The sequence below is a fragment of the Eublepharis macularius genome, chromosome 14, assembly GCF_028583425.1.
Source record: "Eublepharis macularius isolate TG4126 chromosome 14, MPM_Emac_v1.0, whole genome shotgun sequence".
NCBI classification, from domain to species: domain Eukaryota; kingdom Metazoa; phylum Chordata; class Lepidosauria; order Squamata; family Eublepharidae; genus Eublepharis; species Eublepharis macularius.
Genome location: NC_072803.1, coordinates 52059370 through 52084397, shown reverse-complemented (window position 1 = coordinate 52084397; position 25028 = coordinate 52059370). Strand labels below are relative to the sequence as shown.

The window sequence follows — 25028 nt, the reverse complement described above, 5'->3', positions numbered from 1 at the left end:
TGACTGAGCCTTTGGGGAGGCAAAGAGGAAATAAAAAACCCTCTGAGGAACCATCTCTGCCAGCTCTAGGGAGGTGAAATTAACCAAGTCGTCTGATCTGTCTTTTAAAACTCGGCTTCCTGACTAACATTGTGTCTCCCTTCACTTGAGCATCCTCATGTAAGAGGTCTTTTGTAAAGAGACTGTCAGGAATACTCAGTAAATTTGGGGGGCAAAATAATTTGGGGGGACACACACAATACATAATTAGCTTAATGGAACACATTGTGAGGACTTACGGTGATGGCTGCTAGCTTAGACATCTTTAAAAAGGAGGTGGGGTAGAAAAATCATGCAGGATAGGTCCGTCAATGACTATTAGTCATGATGGCTTATCAGTGCCTATATTTGCAGAGGGAGTGTTCTTCTTCTTGTGTCTCTGTTCTTCAGATATCCCTTTGAAGATTTTGGTGGCAAGCCAAAGTCCTGCATGTACCCTCTCCCCAAGTCTCTAGAGGGCACTTAAGTTAGCTCAAAGTAAATGGCTGAGAAGTGAGTTGAAACAGAAACTGAGGATGGCAGATCTTTATCCTTTAATTGGCATATATAGGACCTGTGGTGGCACAGAACTTCAATAAAAAGTTTCTGGTCCTACCCTGAGAGCGCTTGGCTGCAGATTTTCCTGATTATTCACATGTGGGTAAAGAAAGAGCTGAGCCCAATATTGCTGACTGTAGAGTTGAAATGCATGGAAACCATGACCTGGAGAAAATCAGAGGGCAGGGAGATTATAACATCCAGGGTCAGTGGAGTAGGGCTTGAAAAGAAAGACCAATTTCTTTTTTGGCTTTGAAGTTAAAATGGCTCCAAACCATTTACAGTCATGTTGTATGTGTGTGTAGTGCTCTAAAGTCATAGCTGACTTATGGTGACCCCAGGTGGGGTTTTCAGGGCAAGAGACTATCAGAGGTGGTTTGCCGTTGCCTGCCTCTGCAACCCTGGTCTTTGTTGCTTAGTTTCTGAGATCTGACAAGATCAGGCTCACCTGGGCTATCTAGGTCAGGGCACAGTCATGATGTAAAGGCATGAATTTGATTATGTCTACCCCTTTTACATGCATAGTTTTTAATTTATCATTTACTTATATTCCGATCAAACTAAGAGAAGTGTTGATATTTAGCAGGTCTGCTGTAGGTAACTTTACCACATTAAAGGTGAGCAGCACATCTTCGGAAAAAAATATTTTGGGTAGAGGAGGTTAGCTGGTCCCATGCATATGGTCTTTCCTTACTAAAAAAGGAATGTTTATGTTCTATTAGCCTGCCCTTTCCACCCTTCGGGAGCTGTCCAACGTTTCAGCAAACCCTATTCAATGCTTTAAGGTCAGCCTGCCAACTTGATTGGCCCAGTTTTGAAACCTTTACTTTCCACAGTTATCACTGTGATTTTGATGCACATATTTCTCCTTAATTTTTAAAATGGCATGGCTTGTTCTCTGCTCTGACCCCAACTGTGCTATAACTGTAGGATCGACCCAATTATTGAAGTAAAGGAGCACTTGGTGTTCATGTGGTATTTCTGTTTCCTGATTATTCCCACTGTATCTATTTCTTTTCTTCTTGCAAAGAGAAGAGGTTAGCCTTCTTGATCAGAGCCAAGGGTTCTTTCTTGATTTGTTGTATGGACTTTGCTTTAGGGTCAGGGATTTGGAATTCCCTTCTGCTATGCAAGTGCATCTGGTACACAATGGAGCCCCCTCCTCCCATTAAATCAACATTATTAAAAGGCAACTGAAATTTTGCCTTTAGACCTCATGGAAGTCCAAGTCCAGGACATTATTCCGTGGAGCCACTGTGCATCTCAGCTTTTCTGTAGCCTCAAAGGTGCTGCTGCTCCTGAATTATTTCTAAGGTGTCAGAATTTTGGCGTGCATGAGGTTAGACGGATGGCCCAAAGAGAGGGAGAGGGGAAGATCTCCATGTGACCCTTACACCTCTCTTGTGCTGGAGTTGTTCTAGGATCGAGCTTGGCTTCTGCAAACGCTGCCTTCTGCCTGTCAAAATTTTTTAGCTCCACATGTGTGGAGAGTCCTTTTGTAAGTTCAGTCTAGAGAGATAAAAAAGGTTATCTGACTCACAAGTGAAATTTCATTTTCCACTATGGCTAATCATACTAAAATCTGCTTTTCTTTCATTGTGAGGTTTTGGTTGGTTATGTTTGGAAATGCACTAGTATTGATGAATGCCAGTTGGTTCTTTAGAAAAATACAACAAATATATTTAGTTTAAAATATCCATATCCTGATACATGCATCAATTTCATACAAACCATAAAATTATTGTGCATTAATCAGACTAAAGGAATAGGCTAAAAACAACTAACATATAAGGTAGGAGGAAAAACAGCTACCTGTTATCATAGCAGTTAAACATGAAGCAGTTAATTGATTCAGCAGCAATGTAATAATGACAATGTTGTAAGAGAACAGATTATGAATGAAGCAAACAAATCTAGGGATTTATCAACAACTAGCAACAAAGCCCGTTGTGGGAAAAAATACAACGGGCCCTAGAAAGGGGAGGGCGGGCAAGCAATGCCACCTCCTCCATGACTCATCCTAGCCAGGTGAAGGGGAGACAGGCATTGCTTCCTCTCCACACCTGATCCCAGTCGAGTGAAGGAGGAGTGGGCATTGCCTCCTGCTCCATTCCTGATTCTGGCGGGTGAAGCAGGTCAGGCATTGCCATCTGCTCCATGCCTGATCCCAGCTGGGTGAAGACAGGGGACGGGCATTGCTACCTGCTCCACGCCTGATTCCAGCCACGTGGAGGGGAGGTTGGCATTGCCACCTGCTCTGCACCTGATCCCGGCCAGGTGAAGAGGGTGGGCATTGGTAACTGCTCCGCTCCTGATCCCAGCTGGGTGAAGGGAGGGAGGGCATTGTCATCTGCTCCATGTCTGATCACGGGTGAGTGAAAGTAGGGGGCTTGTATTGCCACCTGCTCCACTCCTGATCCCAGCTGGGTTATGGCAGGGGGTGGGCATTGCCACCTGCTCCCCTCCTGATCCTGGCCTGAGCTTCCCACTGCAGCATGCTCTCTGGAGGGATAGGCTGCCTCGCCTGGGCTTCTCTCTGTGGCAGTGCCCTCTAGTGGTACACCACAGTAGGAAGTGAGTTGTCCGGAACATGCTTACTCTTTTATATAGTAGGATAGTACAATTAACCAAATGCAAGATGTCTTTTTAAAAATGCCTGTCTGGTACTACTTGCCAGGTGGACTTCAGGAGAGAACATGGTAAATCTTTAAGAAAAGATACTGGAAGGATAGGTAGGATGTTAGAATAACCAGTGTGTGAAGGGGATGCTAAATTTGAGCTAAATCTAAAAAAAACATGCTCTTAAACATCCTAACAATTAATGTTAGAAAAGAACTGGGAGACCTTTTCCATTATATAGTGACAGCAGCAAGAGTGCAATACACAGCAAAATGGAAAACAGATATGATGTGTCAGAGTGGATAGATAAGATTTATGAATATGCATTAATGGCCAAATTAACTACATATATACAAAATAGACCAAGAGCTGAATTTTGGGGGAAATAGAATGATGTATTTGACTACTCAGGCAAAAATTAACATTAATTAAGGTAGCTTAGTATAAAGATAAGAAGATAAAACACAAGGAAATGACTAACCCAAAAGTTGATATTGTAGTTTGTACAAGTATAAGTAACCAAGAAGGGAAAAGGAGAGTCATTACAAAATTAATTCTAGTTATGCCAAATTTTGAATGTGTTTTTCTACTAGTTTAATGTAATTTTAAATGCGGTGCTCATCTAAATCTCAAGCTAATTCCAAATGTAGTGTTTATATAAGTTTGCACAGGGCTTTTTTTCTGGGAAAAAAAGTGGTGAAACTCTCAAGTGGCAAGCTGTTTTGGAATTCGGATATTTAAATGCTTTGGTATGCTCTTTAATGATTCGGGAAATATTAAGGAGCACAACGAAGCTCAGAGCAGTACTTTTCATGCCATTTACAAATGGCAACAAAAATATTGCTTTCAAAAGCCCGCCGCTTTTCAGCTGATGGGAGGGGAATCCCCTTCCTGTTATCTGAAAAAAGCTGCAGGCTTTGAAAGCAGCAACACTTGAGCTGATCGAGGAGGAAAGAGGTGGGGCCACTGGACATGTGATTACTTTCAAGAGGTGCCGGAATGCCATTCCGCTGTGTTCTGGCTGAAAAAAAGCCCTGAAAGTCTCAATTTAATTCCCAGTGTTGAGTTTGCAAATTTTCTTTTTATGCACTTTCTATTGTCCTATCTTTTCTTTTTTTAAAAAAAAAATCTATAATTTTTTTAAGGGAATGGCAAGCAAAGATTTCTGTAGGAGCAGAGAGCTTTCTCAGAAATGCTTCACAGAAAAGAAATGACAGAGGTGAACAGTGCCAGCCCTTCAAATACGAACCATGCCCAAAATTCATGCCAGTGTGCTAAAACACCGGCATATGGTGCTCCTGTGTGTGTTTATCACTTATTGTGAGGCCTTGGACGTGCCACTTTCTTAGAATCTGCAGAAGCTTCAATGTAGCAATTATCAGTAATATTAAGCTGCCATTTATATAAATGAGCTTTCATATGTCAGCATTGCTGATCCCTTTCTCTGAATTTTTGGCATAGTTAGGCTCCTTAATTGTAAAAGTTTGCTTACCCATGGCAAATTGGCTGTCTTCACATTTACTTACTAAATTATTGAAACATGTTTACTATCCCCAAACATTTGGGGTGGGCTGTACATTTTCAAAATAAATCAGATCTCCTCCCCTACATACCAAAGGGGAAATTGCTATAGAGTGTTATTTGAAGCTTAATTTTCACAGGGATTATATGATTGTTCCTTTGTTGAGGCTAGTAAAAGTAAAAGAGATGGTGAAAGATAGTCTGGTTAGCTGAGAACTTGAGTAGCCCTCATTCCCCAGATTGTGTGAAACAGAATTGTTCTGTTTCCGAGGGAATCTTTAGAAAGCGAATCAGGACTGTAGTGTAATGGAATGGTTCAGAAGGACGCTTCTTTAGAAAAGAATATGATTGTACTCCAGTGTTCATTGTATGTTTTCTCCTGCTCTTGCTGTATTGTCTCCTACTCTCATACTTTCATTTTCTCTGTTCTTTAAGATGCATTGTGTTGGGGATCTTTTTGCATTGTTTTTTCTTAGTGTTGTAATCCTAGTCTTCCTGTATTGTCATGCTATCAGATTACACTGTTTATATTTAGTGATCCTTCTTAAGTGCCAGTGAGAAAGGAAGGTTATAAATAAAATAAATAAATAAAAACAAATCAAATAAGCTCTGTTGGATTTTTGGTGCGGGAGCAACGGGGAGAAGTGTACTTTCACTGTTTGGAAACCTAATTCAGAAGCATCTCCTGTTCAAATGCCACATGGCTTTGTAGCTCCCACAAAACTGCCATGTGCAGGAGCTAAACAGCCACATTATTGAACTAGGTTTCCCCCAGTGAAGGGCTTACTGTTAGGTTTCCTCTCCCCGCACCCCTTGCCAGGAATTCTTCTTTTGCACCTATTAATCTTTTTGTGTGTGTAATCTCTACTGAATGGGCGCTACTCTCTTTCTCTGCTTTAAGACAGAGAGTGTCATTCCCTGCCCCAATACCACAGGATAAGTCCTGATAAGCATCTAGTCTAAAAGTTTTTCTCTCCACTCCCCACTTTATTCCATATTACTCATATCCTTTTCTCCCTAGAGTAGGGTTGCTCTGAGGTCAATGGCTGTGAATGTCCTCTTCACCTCTCTCCACTTTTTTTCCCCTTGTGCTTTCCAGGTTCCCTCAAGAGTCCCATGAACAAGACAGCACTGACATTAATCGCAGTCAGCTCCTGCATCCTGGCCATGGTTTGTGGCACTCAACTGTCTTGCCCTCTGACGGTCAAGGTGACTCTCCACGTTCCTGAACATTTCATTGCAGATGGTAAGGACCTAGACCTGTGTTGGACGTGCTCAAATACTAATTTGCAGAGGCTTTTATAAGCACTGTGTGTATATTTTGGTGCTGCTTATCTCTGGTCCATGGATTTTATCCCTGGTCTTATATCCAGTGGTGGCAGCATCAGATGCTACACAGAACTACAACTCCTTTAGGTCAAAACAAAGACCTGTCTTCCTGCTCCCACAGTAGCCAACTAAATCCTTCCAGGAAGTTCCCAAGCAGGGCATCAAGACTCCTCCTGTCCTGTGCTACTGCTCAGAGCCACACAAAGAGAGCATTCTGTTTTGCCTATTTTTTTTAAAAAAACCTTTCCTGTCCTCCAAGGAGAGCAGAGCTCCATGTTTTGGCTCTCCCCTCTTCTATTTCATCATCCCACTACACAGGTAGGTATATTAGGCAGAGTGTGTGACTACCCCAAGACTATGCTGGACATTTGAACTCTAGTTGTCCTAATCATGCACTCTAACCACTACTAAGGGTATGCACCAAATTCTCTCTCTCTCTCTCTCTCTCTCTCTCTCTCTCTCTCTCTCTCTCTCTCTCTCCCCCTCCCTCCCCCGTCCCTCCTCCCCCCCAGGTGATCTGGTTTTCAGGGATATAAAAAAAAATCAGTATCCCTGAAATCCAGGTCAGATTCTCTAATACAGTTAGAGAATTCTGGATTTATCTGGCTATTATTCCCTATGGGGGAAACTGTCTTGGGGGGAGGGCCTGGGGGCATTTTTCAAGCAATCTCCACCAAATCTGTAGGAAACCTACTCTTGACTATCCACTAAAGACCCCACAAATTAAATGAAATTGGTGCCCTGGGGTCCAGTTCTATGGGCTCTTGAATTCTATGGGACTCTGAACAAACTGCCACCAGCCCCTCTCCAAGGCTTTTGAAGCAAAGGGAAACCTTAAGCAAATGCAACCCCGGGCCAAATGCCATTCTCAATGCAAGTCTCGCTCTCACGCAAGCTTTACCAACAAAGCCCAACATAACCAAAGTAAAGCAAGGGAACCAACATTAAACCAGAGAACCCCAATGTCAAACCAGAGGATCCCGAACTCAAAATGAAGTGGGAGAGGGAGTTGAGGCTTGCTGGAACAGTGGAGTTTAAAGAGCGGCCAGCGGCAGCAGCTTGAAGGGCTCGTTTGGAGTTTGGGCAAGGGTGGAATGGTGGAATGGAATCCACTCTGCTTGCTACCACCTCCTTCACCTTGCTCCCCTGTTGCGGTGTGGAGCTTATCTTAATTCGTGCAGCTGCCCTCTCACTCACACTGCTACCTTCTGCTTTGGCTGTCTGTTGCCAAATAATCCAGCCCAGCAGAGTTTGGTTTCCTGGATCTGATCCAAGATTCTCTTTGTAATCTGGCATAACTAGGCTAGATTGGCATAAATCAGGCTATTTTGCTGGTTCATGAATCCCAAATCACACACCCCTAACCACTACACTACACTGTTTGCAGTGCCCAGGACAGCAATAATAACTACCGTTGTTCATTCCTAGGTTTTGATGGGCTATGGAAGCTTTCAGCATTGATGAGGCTTTTTTGTCCATCTTGATATGTCAGAGGTCTCCAGTGTGGACCTTCTGTAAATTGTGCAGCACCGTAGAATCAGGCTCTTGGGTTTAGTGTTTTATCCCCTTCAGATCTGAGAGCTTGTGCCGTGTTGCTTCGGCACTGCCGTGCATGCTTCCTGATGAACCAATGCCACAGGGGATTGTCATGAATCGTTTTGCCCATACAATTGCACATTGCAATTTGTACCTCGTTTAACCCTGTGCCAACGTTGTGCGGCAGGTTAGTCCGAGAAATAACACCTTACCAAAGGTTTCCCACGTCCAAACACAGATCAGTATGCAGTGCGTTTTGCTGGCCCCGGACTCCAGGTTTGCAGGAAAGAAGTTGTTTGGCTGACTCACTCACTTAATCCATCACTCGCGGGAATTGTCCTCAATTTGAAAAATGTAGCATGCGAATCAGCCCTGAGGCAGGCCGCCTTGTTGCTGCCTCTCCCTCATCTTATCTGAATTGGTATTTTGCCTCCAAGGCTCTTGAAGCCAGTGTGTTTCAGCATCTCAATGTCAGCTGAAAGGCATGTTGAAGAGTGACCAGGGGTCCCACAGCAGGGGATGTGGGGGTAGCATAGTGTAATTTCAGACTTGGAGTAGCAGGCTCTGGGGCTTTTTATCTTTCTTGTTGTAGGACCTTCTTGATTTTCTTAGAAGATAACTCCTGCACCCCCACCCCACCCCCCTGCCCAGGTTGCCCCAGTGCTGCTAGCCAAGCTGTGTTCTCATTCCAGTAGAAACCTCTGCGAATTCAGGTTTAAGACAGCTTCATTTTTTGGGCATATAGCAAAGCTGTGATGATTGCAAGTGTGCGGAGCCCTCCGTCATCCTTTCTATTTTTACTCTTCTGGCCAATTAAAAAAGAGAACAAACAACAAATGAACTCCTCCCCACGAGTTTTTTTTTAAAAAATCTGGCTTATGCTTCCACTCTGGAGCTACTGATTTCCAAAGCCATTCTTGTTTCCTAGGCAGTGAAATTATTACTTTTTGATGGGAGAGAAACTGAAGCATTAAGCAGGTGCTGTCGTCACTTCTTACTGCTTTTGCCAATTTGGGCTTCTGCAGTTTCTTGAGTTCCGCTGACCTTTTTCTGCATAGCAGAACCTTAGATACATCAGGGCAAATTTCATCCTCTTCCTACAGATTGGACCTATCATTCAGTCAGTAACCATTCTGCAGCTGTTTGCGCTTGTTTTGCCGTGTGGGCAGATAAACACTGTGCCTTCATCTCTAATTGAAACCTTTTGTACAACTCTCAGAACGGAGCATGTTTTGGATGATTGCTGTTGATTCAGAAGCTGATCCTTCATTTTTTTATATATGGGGAAATCCAGTTTTGCATATGTCTATTTTTTATGATGTGTGATTTATATATAATGGGTTGTTTTTTAAGAAAGGGAATAACTCGACCTTGAGAGACAGTGTCATGTGACAGAGTAGCAGATTAGCGCCTGGGAGATCTAGGTTGAAGTCCTCCATTATGTGCTGCTCATTGGGTGACATTGAGCTATGTCCCTTTCCCCAGCCTAGCATGCCTCAAAGAATTGTTTGGAGGGCAAAGTGAAGTAAGGGAAAGCTACATACATTGCCCTGAACACCTTGGAGAAAGGGGAACCCAGGAGCAATGCATAGACCAAGGAGGATCCATTATGAGAGAATTTCAAGTGAGTCACAAGGCTGCCTATTAGTTAATGTAAATATGCAGGGCTTTTTTTCAGCTGGAACGTGGTGGAACGGAGTTCTGGAACCTCTTGAAAATGGTCACATGGCTGGTGGCCCCGCCCCCTGCTCTCCAAACAGAGGGGAGTTTAGATTGCCCTCGGGCAATCTAAACTCCCCTCTGTCTGGAGATCAGGGGGGCGGAGCTGCCAGCCATTTGACCATTCGCTCTGAGGGCAACCCACTGAGTTCCACCACCTCTTTTCCCAGAAAAAGGCCTGCAAATATGTATATTGTTTTATTCATTTATTTAATTTATTTATACAACACCTTTCTCCCCAGAGGGGACCAAAGCAGCTTACCTCATTCTCCCCTCCTCCATTTCATACTTGCAGCAAACCTGTGAGGGAGTTGAGGATGAAATTGTGTGACTGGCCCTAGGTCACCCAGCAAGCTTCCATGGCAGAGTGAGGATTCAAACCTGGGTGTCCCAGATCCTATAATTATTTACCACCATTCAGGACAACTGAATGGCCACTCAGAGTGGTTTACAGAGTCATTATTATCCCCACAACAATCAACCTGTGAGGTAGGTGGATCTGAGAGAGCTCTGAGAGAGCTGTGACTGACCCAAGGTTACTCAGCTGGCTTCAAGCAGAGGAGTGGGGAATCAAACCCAATTCTCCAGATTAGAGTCCTGCCACACTTAATCACTACACCAAACTGGCTCCAACCACTGCACCAACAAACAGTATCTGTCCTATTCATAATTTTGGATGGAAAATTTTAGTGTATTCCATAGCAGGTTTTGAAAGCTGCTCGTTCCTGAAACCCGGGAACAGTGAATTCTCAGAATGAAGAAAATTTTGAAGAACACTGCCACAGGTGGTGGTTTCTACGTGGAAGTAGTACGACATGTTTCTTTCACCATCTCAGTGCTTTGGTACTCAGGGCTTCTGGTACTCAGTGGTTCTGGAAGGAAATGCCTGGAGCAAGCCACCTTTTCTATCTTCACCAAGCCCCCTTCATTTTTATACTGCAGGGGTCCCCAACCTTTTTGAGCCTGTGAGCGCCTTTAGAATTCTGATATAGGGTAATGGACACAGCTACAAAATGGCTGCCACAAGAGGTGTAGCCAGCCGGAAAATATCAGGGAGTGAAGTTACGCATAAATCTAATAGTTGTTCTTTAACGTTTCAGGCAGAAGCTCTGCTTAACAGGTGCCTCTTAAAATAAACATATCATTCAAAAATATTTTCTGACATACACAGGGCTTACCTTCAGGCATGCAGTGAAGGTCCTTGTGCTGTGTGACAACAGCTGCCAAAGCAACTGCTTTAAAAACATTGCACAACCAATCAGCCAATCAGACCCGCCCCCCCCAGGCAAAAGCTCCCCCTGGCATTGCCCAGTTTCTCAAAAAACCCTTGGCAGGCCATAGGAAAGGTGTCAGTGACTCAGTGGGCACCATGGTCATAGATCCAGAGGAGTTAGCCATGTTAGTCTGTACTTGCAAAATAGTAAAGAGTCCAGCAGCACCTTTAAGACTAACCAACTTTATTGTAGAATAAACTTTCGAGAGCCACAGCTCTCTTCATCAGATGCAACTGATGTAGAGAGCTATGGCTCTCAAAAGCTTATGCTACAATAAATTTGGTTAGTCTTAAAGGTGCTACTAGACTCTTTACTAGTGGGCACCATGTTAGTGATCACTGTAAAACAATATCTGCCACAAAGCTTTCTTTTGAAGTACAGTCACTTCTCATTGCCTGCGCTACTCCTGCTGTGTTCCTCTCCCCTACTTCAGCCTCATTTTAAACTTTTCCATTAAATGAGCCTAGCTGAATAGAGGTTGCATCATCATTATTTTTTTGTCCTGTTCAGTGTACCTGCTATGCCACTGGTGCTAAAGAAGGTCGGAACAGTGGTCTTGGCTGAAAGCCATTTGAAAGGTGGATGACCAACAGGCTGCAGTTCTGCCTGCCTGCCCTCCCATTATGTGCTGCAGAATTGCCCTGTGATGTTGCTCACCCCATTAGAGGCCACTCCAATGCTTCACATAGCAGGCAAAACGTGTCTTTGAAGCTTTCCACTGACCTCCCCCATAGCTTCCTGCACATGCACTAGAAAACTTTTTTTTTCTTTCATCACCTAAACACAGAAAAGTACCCTCTGATTTTCAAGCTCAAATTGTTTTAATGTCTTTCTGAAAGGAGCTGAATTAGCGACTTCCATGCTGGGGAAAAAGCCAAGCTAATAATGCTTCCTTGGGTGTCGTTAAAATGTCCAGCTCCAGCTCAGCACTCTGGTATCCCTAAATGGCTTCCCCGGTTTTTGCAATCGGCCACGATGCTGTGATTTGCTGTGGCATTAAAGGAGAGGCACCTAAGGTGTCTGTGTTTGCCAAAGAAAAGAGGTGGGGCAGGATGGTATCCTTTGCACAAACCAGCCCACTCGAAGCACAGCAAATTAAGCAATAGCGCACATCTTTTCACAAGGCTTCGGTAAGCACTAGAAAGCCATCTCTCTTCTGTCATGCTGTAGCCCGGGTCATCTTGAGTCCTGGCTGAAGATAGCATATGTGGAAAAACCACTGTCCAACTTCCCTGGCGACAAAGGACAACAATTCAGAGTAGGAGACAGCTGCCGATGTGTTCAGCCTCACCTTGGCAGCTATGGATGCAATTCCCCGTTACTTTTTCTTTTTTCTTTTGCAGTTTAGAGCGATGTTTTACACTTTCATTACAGATGTCATTCTTCTGTGAGCTGTTCTGCCAACGACACCCCCCTTCCCTTTAGAAAAGTCATTAAGCTTGGATTGGCGATCAGCCTATTTCTCCCCAGTTCCAAGGGCATTAATCTGTTTTATTGGTATTTCATTGGCAGCTCTGTGCATGCATTCTGAATACTTGCATAATTTGCTCGGCTGCCTTTTTCCAGGGGGACTGGAAAATAAGTGATTCCATTTTTACTGTAATATTACAAAGACGTAGTGGATTTCATTTCATTTCAGCTTCTTTTCTCTCGGTCTAAGAACATTTAGTAGATGGGGAAGCCTGTGACTTAGAAAACAAGTTTCCTGAAATCCAGTAATGCATTGCAATTCCCTTACATTCAGTCATGTCTCCAAGTTTTCCTTAGTCAAAATATATGTTTTGTGATGCTTTTCCACTCCCACCATTTAGTAAGTAGTAAATTCAGATTAAAAAAGAAAAAGAAAAGAAAAGATCTGTCCTTCTCTGGTTCATTTTCCCCCTTCTAAATCAGCCTGCAATACACTCTCCTTCCTCCTTCTGTAATAGGAGGAGCTGGTACAGTATGATGGCTTTGGACCTGAGCTATGAATCAGTAACTCTCTGGTTTGAATCTTGTATCTTCCATGTTCACAGGCAATGGATATCTTTGAATATCAGTTGCTAGGGGTGGGAGGCAACAACGGGGGAGAGGCTATAGTTTTTGTGCTCTCCTTCGTGGGCCTTCCAGGGCATCTGGATGCAGAGAAATAGGAGGCAGGTCTAAGCGTTCTGTTGGTCTGACCAGGTTGGGCTGCACTTATGTTCTTAAGAATATGTTTTAGGACATGATAGAAAAGCCTGTACCTTTCCATCTAAAAGTGCAATATGTGAGTTATTTTCATATGATAGGGCTGGGTCTAGGGCGGGGGGTGGGCAGAAAGAATCTTTATCTCAAGGCACACGGTGGCTGTTGGTGATCCTGGCTCTCTCATTTCAGGCTGCAGTGGGGAAGCTATTGTTTTTTCTGTTCTGCCGTGTAAAAGCTCTATACGCAATTAAAAGAGAATCACACACCGCAAACGAGCAGAGAAGTTCTAGCACAACCCTTTCAATGTTGTGATATTCTTGCCACTCACAGGCTTATTATTAAATGCAAGGAAACATTGGAGGACACTACCTTGGACCTGCTATCCATTCTGCCTCCTGGGTGCTTTACACCCTCATATCTACTTCATCTTGCTGAAAGTCTAGACCAGGCCTGAGAGAGAGAGGGTGATTGGGCGAAGGTCACCCTGTGAGCTCATGGCTGAAAGAAGCTTTAACCCTGGTCTCGTTGCTCCTAGTCTGACTTTCTAGCTTCTGGCTAGCCATTAATACTCAAGGAATTACTTTTCTGTGTCAGTTTGTATAAGCTGTTTATAGGCCTCCGATGTGCCATAAAAAGATGGCTAAGGAGAATACATTCGTTTTTTTTTTTTAAATCAATACATAGTAAAAGAGCTAAATAAATAAAACTAGTAATAAAACTGCACATGTAAAAAGTGATCCTGAATATACACTCGTACTTGAGAAGTCCCTTTTACGATCAAACCAGCACTCTAATCCAGCACCTTCCCATGAGCACAGCAGCCTGCAAGTGCTGGTGTGGTCCGTCAGAAGTTAAGCAACAGTCCATCCACTGGCTAACCCTGCTCTACTCTCTGTATAAGGCAGATCCTTTAGAAGTGTCATGAGGTTGATGGAAGCTGTGAAGAAATGCCTTTTAGTTCTGCTTTTGGCTTGACAAAAGCCCCATATTCCACTTTTCCCCCTCTTTCCTGGCAAAAGACAGAAAGGGGGAAGTCAATGGCTTCCAAGCAGCACTCAAGTACCAATCATCAAAACTTTCAAAGCTAAGACCATACTGGCCAGAGACAGTGCAGTGGTCAGCTCACACCTTGGCTGGAATCTGACACCTGGAAGCAGACACAGAGAATTGGGGTGGGGTGCGAAAGATTTCAGGAAACGATTCTTTAAGCCACAAGGGCTGGAAAAACAGATGAGATCAAATCCTTTGGCATGGAGGGAGGTCAAAAGTTTGCAGGTCCCTTCTGGCTGACTCTAGCGGAGGACGGAGCTCTCAGACCTGAGCTCCATCTTGATGGCCACCATTGTCACATGAAACAGAGAAAGGGCTGGCTGACTAGACACAGAGCCAAGCTACAAGTGACGAATTACACTTGCCTGGCAAGTGAACAGACTTACGTGTATTCCACCCTGTTCACTACATGATCAAGTGGAGGGCAAGTGGAGGGCAAGTGAACAGGGAGGAATACACGTGAGTCTGTTCACTTGCCAGGCAAGTGTAATTCGTCACTTGTAGCTTGGCTCACAGACTCCAAGGTAATGGGAAGCTTTTAGAATGCTGTAACTTCTAAGCTTAAAGAGCCTGCCTTAAAACGAGATCAGCTAGAGTGCGTATGGAGTGAGGGATGGGGAATTGCGAGTTTATACTTTTGTATTCCTTGCTCAGTCCGTTGTGTGTGCACTTTTTACTTTTAAAAACTGTTTACTATTTTGAATGTCGAAAGTTGTTCTGCATGCCTAATAGACCTCCATCCTTCAATCTCACTGTTTAAAGTGAGCATTAGGGGATATAGGAGGCAGTAGGCTGCTAAATTATGATTTCCCCAGGAGTGTGCAGGTGTGGTACAATAGTAAAGAGTCCAGTAGCACCTTTAAGACTGACCAACTTTATTGTAGCATAAGCTTTTGAGAACCACAGTTCTCTTTGTCAGATGGCTACCTCCTCTGGATTTATGATCAAGTGTGGTAAGATGTCCTCGAGGTAAGCAGTTGCTGGAGAATAGCATCTTGGGGAAGGAAGCTGAGATTACTGGCCCAGTTGGGTAATCTCTAAAACAAATGGTTGATGGCAGTGTAAAAGGAAGAGAAAAATCCTCTGAGGTTTGGGTGAGCTGGGAGAGTTGAGTGTCACCGAGCAGAGATTCAAGACAGTCTCTGGGTGCCTAAATGCCTTGGAGGGTCAAAAGGAGCAACCCTCACAGGTAACTGAGGCTGTTCTACCATGGAAGCTGAAAACAGTTGTCTTGGACGAACAAAAAGTTTTGTCCCAAGTCTTGTATTATAGATAAGATTAGTCCTTATCTTTCACAATTCTTAAGGCTGCTCTGTATACCCGTTTTACCTATTTATGTTCATAAATTGACTTTCAAAGCATCATTTCATGGCCAGTAGGGGATTAAAGGCTGGTACTACATTGCAGTGTGTGATTTCCAGATGTGCACCATGCTTCTGGAAGTTGCCCTTATTTACAGCATATCTCTTAGGGAATTGTTACTGCGTCACTGTTATCATTACAAGATGAACCCTTGGAGCTTTGATCGGAATTAAAGATGCCTAAAGAGAGGCATATAACTACCTGTTCTGCATCCCCATGAGAGCATGCCGTGTGCAGAAAATCTCCCTGTTCCCCTGAGCAGTGCTTATATTCTGGAAGGCTGCAACACTTTCTGGTATGCAGGGGAAATGACATTCTCCCTGAAGGCGAACCGTGGGGCTAGCATGGACCCTGAAAGATTGTTCTATGCATGAGCATCACAATGACTTCTGGTTAACTAAGGAGAATCCAGGCCATGCAGAATCATTTCACTGGCACTTTTTAGCTTCAGAGTAATAAGAAAAATGGAAGGGAGATGCTGATGGAAAATAATAGTGATGCTTTGTAGACTTCTTGTTCATTTTTTGGGATGCATAGACAGTGGGAAATTAGGGAGATGGGGCTGGAGGCTAGGAACTGAGGAGATGAAGATCTTTCCCTCCGACATATTGGAAGGTGGAAAGGCTAGAATGCTAATATAGCATCCTGGGGCCTTGGTGCCTGTAAGGATCCGCAAGTCAACAAATAAACATGAATGCCAACCCCAGAAGCAAAAAGTGAAGGATCTATTTGATTTGAGGTGGGTGGGTGATTTAACCATCCGGTGTCTCCCCCTCATATTTCCTTGCATCTGTTAATTTGCTCACAAGTTGTGTGTGTTTTGTTTTCAGATTCACCATCTCCACTCATTGATCTGCCTCCAGGTTCATACAGCTGCTCAGCCGACATGGCAAGGGGCAGATGGTCTCCATCCTGCTGTATGGGAACTGGGGCAGACCAAGTTTTCATGGAAGAGGCAGCTGTTCTCCTGCTCGATTACTGACGTAGAAAATTGCAGTTCCTCTGCTGTGGCTGCCATTGGCAGGCTGCCCACTGGCACCATGGCACTGAACTAGTAACTGACCTTATTAATGCCTTGTTTGGATAAAGAGAAGACGAAGCAGAAGACAGCAAATGTATTAGAAGAAACAGGCCTAATTAAGGGTAGTGAAGATCCCAGAGCAAGAAATGCTTTTGTTGCCCTCAAGCACGAGGTTTCCTCTTCTTCTTTTATGACAGGTATCCCATACCCTAAAGCCCAGCTTTAGGGTATGGCCCTCTAGTATCTTTGCCTTTGTATCTCTAGTATCTTTGCCTCATACCTTTAGGGTATGAGGCCCTCTAGTATCTTTGCACAGTGCCTAACAGGATTCCTGGAGTCGAACAAGAAATGGAATTAAGCACATTACTGGGAATATTTTGTTGGAGTAGACGAGCAATGGGACCAGTAGTGTAGGAACTAGACAAGATGAAAGCAGATAAGCTTTCATCTAATCATGCGAACTACAGCCTTATTTCCAAAGTCTACAAGAAATGCAGATAGGCATGTTGGAACATGGGGGCTGGGGGGATTAGGCAAGTGCAGCAATAATGTGATACCTTCATTAGGAACAAACTTCTGAGATGTACGGGACTGTACATCAGCCTGTTGAATGTCTAGTCAAAGTCAAAGTCAAAAGAGTTTATTGTCTATAGCCATAGGCTGTCACAATTCACCAAACATAGGCTGATTCCGCACACGTTGGATAATGCACTTTCAATGCACTTTATCAATCGTTTGAGGTGGATTTTTTGTTCCGCACATGAAAAAATCTGTTCAAAATGATCTATAAAGAGGATTGGAAGTGCATTATCCAACGTGTGCAGAATTAAGTCCCTTATCACAGTTTATATAAGTTACTAAAATTAATTTAAACAATACAGTATGCCAAACTATCCCAAGGATCACGAAGCAGCCTCATTCAGTTTACCTTAGATCTTACCTTTTTGGCTGCGAGTGCAAACTGAGAGACTCTATAGGACACATGATTGATTATCAGTGTCCAATAACAAAAACACAATCTTCTAATGTCTAGTCTGTTGAAGGATTCTGACATTTTGGTTGGATGAAGTACAGATGGTGCACTCTTGTAATTTTTTTTAAAGGGCCTTATTCTGGTGTTGGGGGCGGGGAGTAAAATTATTTGTTACTATTTGAAAGTAAACAAAACAAAACCGGAAACATAGATGATGGTGAATATATTTCTGCTCATGTTTTTGTCATCAGATAATTAGGTTGTACAGGCACTGAAATAAGACTGGAGTTGAAGGGGGGTTGTGTATATATATGTGTGTGTGTGTGTGAGAGAGAGATGAGTCTGTGTGTTTCTTTTTTGTGTTTATGACATAAGTTAGGCTGAGAGACAATGACTGGGACTGAATCACCCAGTTAAGTTTCATGGCAAATGAGGATTTGAACTCAGGTCTCACCAGTTAAAGTCAAACCTTCTAACCACTGCTGTGCACTGGCTGGCTGTAAACCAAGATAAAATAAGAGAGTTCAATTTAGGGTAGGGTTTAGGGCTGCCAGCCTCCAGGTAGTGGCTGGAGATCTCCCGGAATTACAACTGGTCTCCAGGCCACAGAGATCAGTTCACCTGGAGAAAATGGCTACATTTGGGGGTGGGCTCTATGGAATTATGCCATGCCGAGGTTCTTTCCCTCCCCAAACCCCACTTTCTCCAGGTTTCACCCCCCAGATCTCCAGGAATTTCCCAACTTGGAGCTGGCAACCCTAGTGTGGCTGAACCAGGAGCAGATTGGGAAGTAAAAATGGTTCTGGGACAAACCCTGCAGCCCTGTGGTGCCACAAGCCAACACTGCTGGAGCCCCTGAAGTCAGTGGGGCCGGCATTGGACATTATCTCGCCCTTTGCATCCTCCCACAAAACGGCAGCATTTCAGGAGGAGACCATTGGTGAGCTGACACCAATGACCTATGAAGAGGGAAATGGCCCTTGAATTTCTGGTCAGTTGCTGGGTCTTGGTCGCCAACATATCTCCACTGGGAAATTTCCTTGCAAGTGAAATAGCCAGTCCTCCCCTAGGCCGAACATTAAGATAACTCGGTGATGGCAGGGGAGGATCTGGCAAGTCTTTTAGAAGGAATTCCATTGGAGAGTTGCTACAGCCGTCCGCACCAAATGTCAGCTTCCTTGGTGACAAATCTACCTATTCTACCCTCATTTCCCCCCTCAACTGGAACTGATTCCCGAGCTCTGAGATGACAAAATGCCCTTCATTGTTCGTACAAAGTGGTATTAAATAGTAACATGGGTTTGTTTTGCTTGGACTTTGTTTGGACCTTCAATATCACTGTTAAGCACTGTTGCAGAGGAGTTAGCCGTGTTAGTCTGTGGTAGCAAAATCAAAAAGAGTCCAGTAGCACCTTTAAGACTAACCAATTTTATTGTAGCATAAGCTTTCGAGAATCAAGTTCTCTTTGTCAGATGCATGATACAGAGACTGTTAAGCACTGTGTTTTCAGAAATATGGGAGCGTCAGGGTAGGCGAGTGAAGGGAGGACTCCTGTGCAGTCCAGCTAATCAAACCCTCCATGAGTTTAATTAGGCACGACTCAGTTAAACCTCTCATAAGCTCTTGTGCCCTTGTGGTAAATGTGAGTCCAAGAATCATGGCCTGGAGCAAAGGACACGGGGGAGGGGGGGCAGGGATAGGCTGAGAGTTTGTCCTTGCAGAGCAGCCACTTGAAATACGATGCCAATTAAAACAAGGCCAGTGTTTTTACAACCAGCCAGCACATTATATACGGCAGAGAAGTGCTGTTTTATCTGTACATCACTGAAGAAAGCTGGAGAGGGGCATTGCCCCGGATAGGAAAAAGAGGGAGCCATGTGAGGTGGTCAGTATGAAATTGGGATTGCTGTGAATCTGAGAGGTGGCATTGGCAGAGGAATAAATTGCACTGGCAACTTAACTGCCCACCAGCAATGGCAAGGATGACAGAGGAACCTCAGCATGTTCTTGGAGCCTCTCCTCCACTAAAAAAGAGCTTGAGTGCTTTTCATGCATAACCTGCTGTGTCTGAAACTAAGTGGCGGGGTGGAGAGGGGGATAAATGATGGGGGGGGGTGTTTGGAGCATCTCTTGTAGACAACACAGTGTCCACCCTCCCCTGGAAGTACTGAAAAATCGTCACCAACCTGGTAACGTTTGAGGAATATTTCTAAAAGGTCTTTCTGTTCATTGGGATTTTTAGCATGCACACATGCATGCATGTGCAGACACACACACAAAGCTGGGATGTGGAGAATAAATGTAGCGGGATTTTAAAAAAATCGTTCTGTGTACTGTAACAAAGTACAGTATAGTTAATGGCAGTTTGCCAGAAAATTGAAATGCAGATATTCACTGTTGATTTGTAATGCAATTCATCTCTTAATTTATGGAGAAAGCAGTGGGAAGGGAGGGACATGGAAGCAAGGGGCTTTTTAGGAGAGTGAAAAATGGGGGTGGGGGGAGAGTTTCTCTGCGGAAACCTGATGGATCCAAACTGAACGACTGTGGCAGCCTTGCTATGGCCCGGGGACATCACAGCAAGGAAGTTGGTACGAGGCCAGGGGAGAGGCTGATGGTGTCACACATGTGACATCTCTGCATAGTGGTTAGACTGCAACTTTGGAATCCTGCATTCAAATCCCTACTCTGCCAGAATGTGAACTTGAGACAGTCACTCTCTCCGTCTCATGCCTGAACCTACCTCACAGGATTGTTGTGAGAATAAAGGTCCGGAGGAGAAAAAAGCATGTAGGCTGCCTTGATCTCCTAAAAATAAGGGTGAGGTGTATAAAGGTTCAGTTTCTGAGCCTATTAGAAACTGGGAGCGGTGTGTGTGAGGCTCATTTCTTGTGGTAGAGAAACTCAGTTTTAAGGGGGGGGTGTTTGAAAGAGCGAGTGTAAATAAGTTTGAGGCAGTAGTTGAAAAACGCTGTCATTTTACAATCCAACACACACATACACACATACGCAAGTTATCTCTCCCTTGTGAGAGATTAGAGTTCAGTCTGGCCTGCTCTAATGAGAGGCTGTAATTGCCCTGAGGTTTTATATGCATTCTGCGTGACTGTGAAATGCTAAATTAACGATGGAGCAACATCGAAAGACGTGCCCCGGAACTGGTAGACGACGAGGTGGGAGCCTTTTGCCCTCTGGCCACTAAGTTGGATTTGCATGGTTCTCCGTCTGCCTGGTGATAGACAAGCTCTGCAACGGCAAGGTCTTGGATCCGGTTAGTGTTAAAAATATCTTGTCTGCTATGAGTGAGAACAGCTTGACTGCAACAGGCAGGAAAGTGTGTGGATTAAAATCAAGCCTTTTGGTTTGTACCTTTTCTTCCAGGGTGGCCAAGTGCTAAATAAGCCATAACTTCATTTAGCTCTCGAATGCCAGACTGTGATTGGTGTTGTGCTGATCTTTAATTGTTCCATCCAAAGGCTGTTAATCTCCTTTCCCTATGGCCATCTCCACCGGGATGCTCACAGAATAGAATGCAGTTATTACCAGGTTTTTTCCCTCCTAATTTTCCTCTTGATCTTTGCAGATAAGTACATGGGAGTTGGAGCAGTCTCTTATTTTGGTTTTAATTAAACATGCTGCTTGAAACAGTTTACTTTTGACAAAGTCAAACTCTGGTTTTTTTTAGCCCTTTAAGGTGATCTGCTATCACTTTGTTTCTTCAAGTGTGTATAAAGACATCCCCTCTCCTTCAAACTGTGCTCAATTGCTTATTAAAATGCAGACCTGAATAAGCCATGTTATGGGACTGCTACTTTTTTGAGAAGGCAATACATGTCTGAGAAATTATCTGAAGGTGAAGGACTACTCCCAGTATGGCTTGTAGTTTCATTAACAGGTCAACTTATCTGACCAGCGCCCCTCCAAAGCTCACAGATAGCAAAGGGAGTGAGCTGTTAATGACCAAGGACTGCACCCAGTGGTTGCTGTTTGTTCCCACCAATGGGTAGAGTAAATGGGAACTGAAAGGCATTGTGGTATAGTGGTTAGCGAGAAGAACTAGGAGCTGCAAGACTCAGTCTTGACTTTAGTGTTCTCTCTCTCTCTCTCTCTCTCTCTCTGCCTAGCCTACCTCAAAAGGTTGTTGTGAAAATAAAATGAAGGGGGGGGAGAGAAGACCGTGCATGTTGTCCTTAACTGCTTGCGAGAAGGGTAGGGTAAAAATGTACTAAATAGATACATGATTTGTGTTGTCTTGCATGCATTGTAGAGTATTTATTTATTTACATTATTTATAGTCTGTCTTGGAGACCCAAGGTGGACTACACAGAGAAGTTCAATGTAATAAGCATTTAATCAACAACAAACAATACAATAAGGCAGAGATTTTTTAAAAAATATGTAAACAAGCCGAAATCTGATACAGAGCTGAAACAATACTGAAACAAAACATGAACAATTAGATAATAAATGACAGTAGCAGACAATGCATAACAGTAGAGTCTACTGTCCCTATCCGTTTCTCAACACACATTTTTGAGCCTTACGGCATAGCCCTATTCCCTATGTAAGAAAGCCCTCTTGAATAATTTAATTTTGCACAGTTTGCAGATAGCCAGGAAAATGGGGATTTTTCTGACCTCTTCCAAGCGCTCCATTCCATAAGGTGGGAGCCACTCCAGAGAGTGTGGGTGTACAGGCAGCTGCTGATTTTGCCCAGATTCAGGGTGGCACCTGCAGAGGGCCATGTTCAGGTGAGGAAAAATGATGTGATGGAGCAGAGAGAGAGAGAGAGAGGCACTCTCGCCAATTCAAGTGGCCAAGTCAAGTGGCTTTGTATGTAATAGCTAAAAACCTTGAATTGAGCCCAGTAACTGATAGGCAGCTAAGAAAGTGACTTAAAAATAAGACTAATGTGTGTGATCTGCCCGGCTCCTGATCATAATTGAGCTACAACATGCAGTCTCCAAGTTGACTTTGAGGGGAGTCCTATGTAGAGTTCATTACAGTAGTCAAGTCTCAATGTTTACCATGCCGTGGATCAGGGTGGCAAGATTGGCCATGTCACCCAGTGAGTTAAATATAGGGAAGTTATTTATTATATTTGTATCTCACTTTCCTAGACATCTTGACATGATGAGGGGTAACTCTAAAAGACAGAACAAATAGGTCATGTAAAATACAGATTTTTAGCATATCCAGTGAGGATTTTTTTTAGAAGAATTTATGAGAAACTTGGCAGGCCGGGAAGCATCAAATGAAATGAAGGACACAAAAACAAATTCCTTACATTGAAATTGGAAATGTTACTTCTTGGTTGTATGTTTAACAAGAGAAGGAGAGAAGGCAACAGAGCCCGTGTTTGAGGTGGCTGCTTTGGCTCTTAGATACTTAACAGGGAGAAACGAATAAGGCACAGAGTTGTTTTATCCCATTTTGTTCTGAGAAAAATAAATTTTTGAAATGCCAGAACTTCAGGCCTCTCTTGTGGAGGATTAAACAGGCTCACTGAACTTTGATGGAGACCTCTAGAAGAGGCCTTTGAACTTCTGAAGTTGCTCTAACCAATTCTGCTTTGATAGGAACATGAAGGGAGAGAGAAGAAGAGGGGGAGGGAAAATAATAAAACAATACAAAACAATGGGCCAGAGGTCTCTCTGGAGCATTATACAACAACGAACCGGTTAGGCTTGAGGCGATGCAGGATCTGCAGCCTTTGAAAAGAAAACCACATGGAATTCACCTTCTTGCTCCTCAGTGTTTTTTAGCCTAAGCTGTTGCTTGGCCTGTTGGCCTCCTGAGTAATTGTTGTCTCAAGGGCTCATTTTGAGGGGGAAAGTGCAGGAACGCAGTTCCGGTAGTGCTCCAAAGAGGTCACATGTCAGGTGGCCCCGTCCACCTGATTTTTGGCCATTTTGGCCCCATTTCAGCCTGGATTTGGCCCCAAATGTCCAGGATTGGGCCTTAAAAAGCCAGGATTGGTCCCAAAACAGCCAGGATCAGGCCTCTGACAGGTGGTGGATCACTCTCCCACTCAGCAGCAGTCCAATTCTGACCATTTTGAGCCCTTTTCCAGCCATTTTCAGCCCCTTTTTGCCATTTTGGACCCAATTTCAGCCCTGAATGGCCAGGATTGGGTCCAAACCAGCCAGGATAGGTGATGCCAGGAGGTGTGGCCTATGCAAATCAGTTATGCTAATGACACACTTCCGGTGGTGTCAATGGGTGTGGCACATGCTAATGAGTTATGCTAATGAGTTCCTGCAGCTCTTTTTCTACAAAATGACCCTTGGTTGTCTCCATGTCACTTCTCAGGCAAAATAATGACAGGCATAAATGCAATGCAGTTATCATGGCACAATCCCAGATCCCCATTGAGGTGAATGGATGTTCCAAGTATTTGATGGAAATTTAAAAAAGGATATGGCTGTAAGCCTTACGCCGTTTCTCCATAAGCTCATCTTGTTACAGATTAGAAGCAGTAATAATCAAGCAACCAGAGGCCTGCAAAGTCCACTACAGTACAGTTTGAGGCTTTCTCCACTTCTACAGCAGATGGATCTCTCATTTTGCTGAAGTGATCCTCTCTATGGAACGGAAATAGAAGGATAATATCTTTATGTAGGTTGCATGGTAAACCCATTCTCAATTTAATCACTCCACTCACAAGGCCGTGCTTTCTTAACTAGATGTGCGTAACTAGATGTTTCCGTAACTAGATGTGCGACACCTAACAATGTTGCTATGTTGGTTCAAAGAAAAAATCCAGAAGCAAAAAAACGCATGTAGGTACATTGACCGACATCCACCTGCTACTCTGAGAAATTCTTTCCCAGCTTTTGGTAGTTACTGTGACATTAACTTTGCAAAACACTTTCAATGGCAAGGCTTTCCCAGTTCACCTCCAATCTCTGCAGCAGAATTGTGAAAACAACCTTATAATCAATGTAATTGAAGATCAGAGTTAATGAGGACCTTGGCGTTTGCAGAATCTCCCAAGTGATGTTGGGCATCAGGCGTTAGATAAGGAAATGATTGGGCTCAACTGAAAATCAATTTGCCTAATTAGAAGAGGCATATTCCCACAAGTCCAGACCGGAGGAGGGGTGGGGGGAGTTTCAAATACGGTTCAGGTAAGTATTTGGCAGGAATTTTCTGCTGAACTATAGATCAAGAGTCAGATGTTTTCTGGGAACTCAAACCTGGCTGTGGCTTGATCCATCCAAATTCTATCAAGAGAAGAAAGCCAACTGTGGTGTACGGACTCTTTTGCCCAGTGATTGATAAGTTCTACCTTCATAAAGTCCGTGCTAAATTTCCCCACCCAATCACTGTAATGATTTCAGAATTATTGTGTTCCTATTTTTAAACAGATCATACAGTGAGATACTTGCCTGATTGAGAGTCACAAGACATGTGTCAAGTCCAAATTCTTTGTCCCTCAGCAAGGACACAGCCAGAATATTGTAGAAACATTTTGGGGTAGTTCCTAAAAGCAGCGGGACTCTAATCTGAAGAACTGGGTTTTATTCCTCACTCCTCCACTTGAAGCCAGCTGGGTGACTTTGGGTCTTCCAGAGCTCTCTCAGCCCCACCCACCTCATGGGGTGATTGTTGTGGGGATAATAATAACACACTTTGGAAACTGCTCTGAGTGAGTGTTAAGTTGTCCTGAAGGCGGTATGGTTGAAGCAGAGTCGGCTGAAATTAAATCCCACAAAGACAGAGATCTTGTACTTGAGTCACGGGAACATGAATTTGGGACCCCGACTTCCTACTCTTGATGGGGTGGTGCTTACACCAACCCTGCAAGTGAAGAGTCTTGGGGGTAATCCTGGATGCCTCCCTGGGAATAGAGGCCCAGGTCGCTGCGGTTTCCAGG

General features: G+C 43.8%; 1 protein-coding gene across 1 annotated transcript in view; it reads left to right on the top strand.

Annotated features, from left to right (window-relative positions):
* ASTN2 (astrotactin 2) overlaps positions 1-25028 on the top strand; it is an 804644-nt gene that overhangs the window by 378127 nt on the left and 401489 nt on the right. Inside the window, exon 8 of the mRNA XM_054997263.1 lies at positions 5816-5962. Within this exon, the coding sequence (XP_054853238.1) occupies positions 5816-5962 (147 nt within the window). The remainder of the gene's footprint in view (positions 1-5815; positions 5963-25028) is intronic.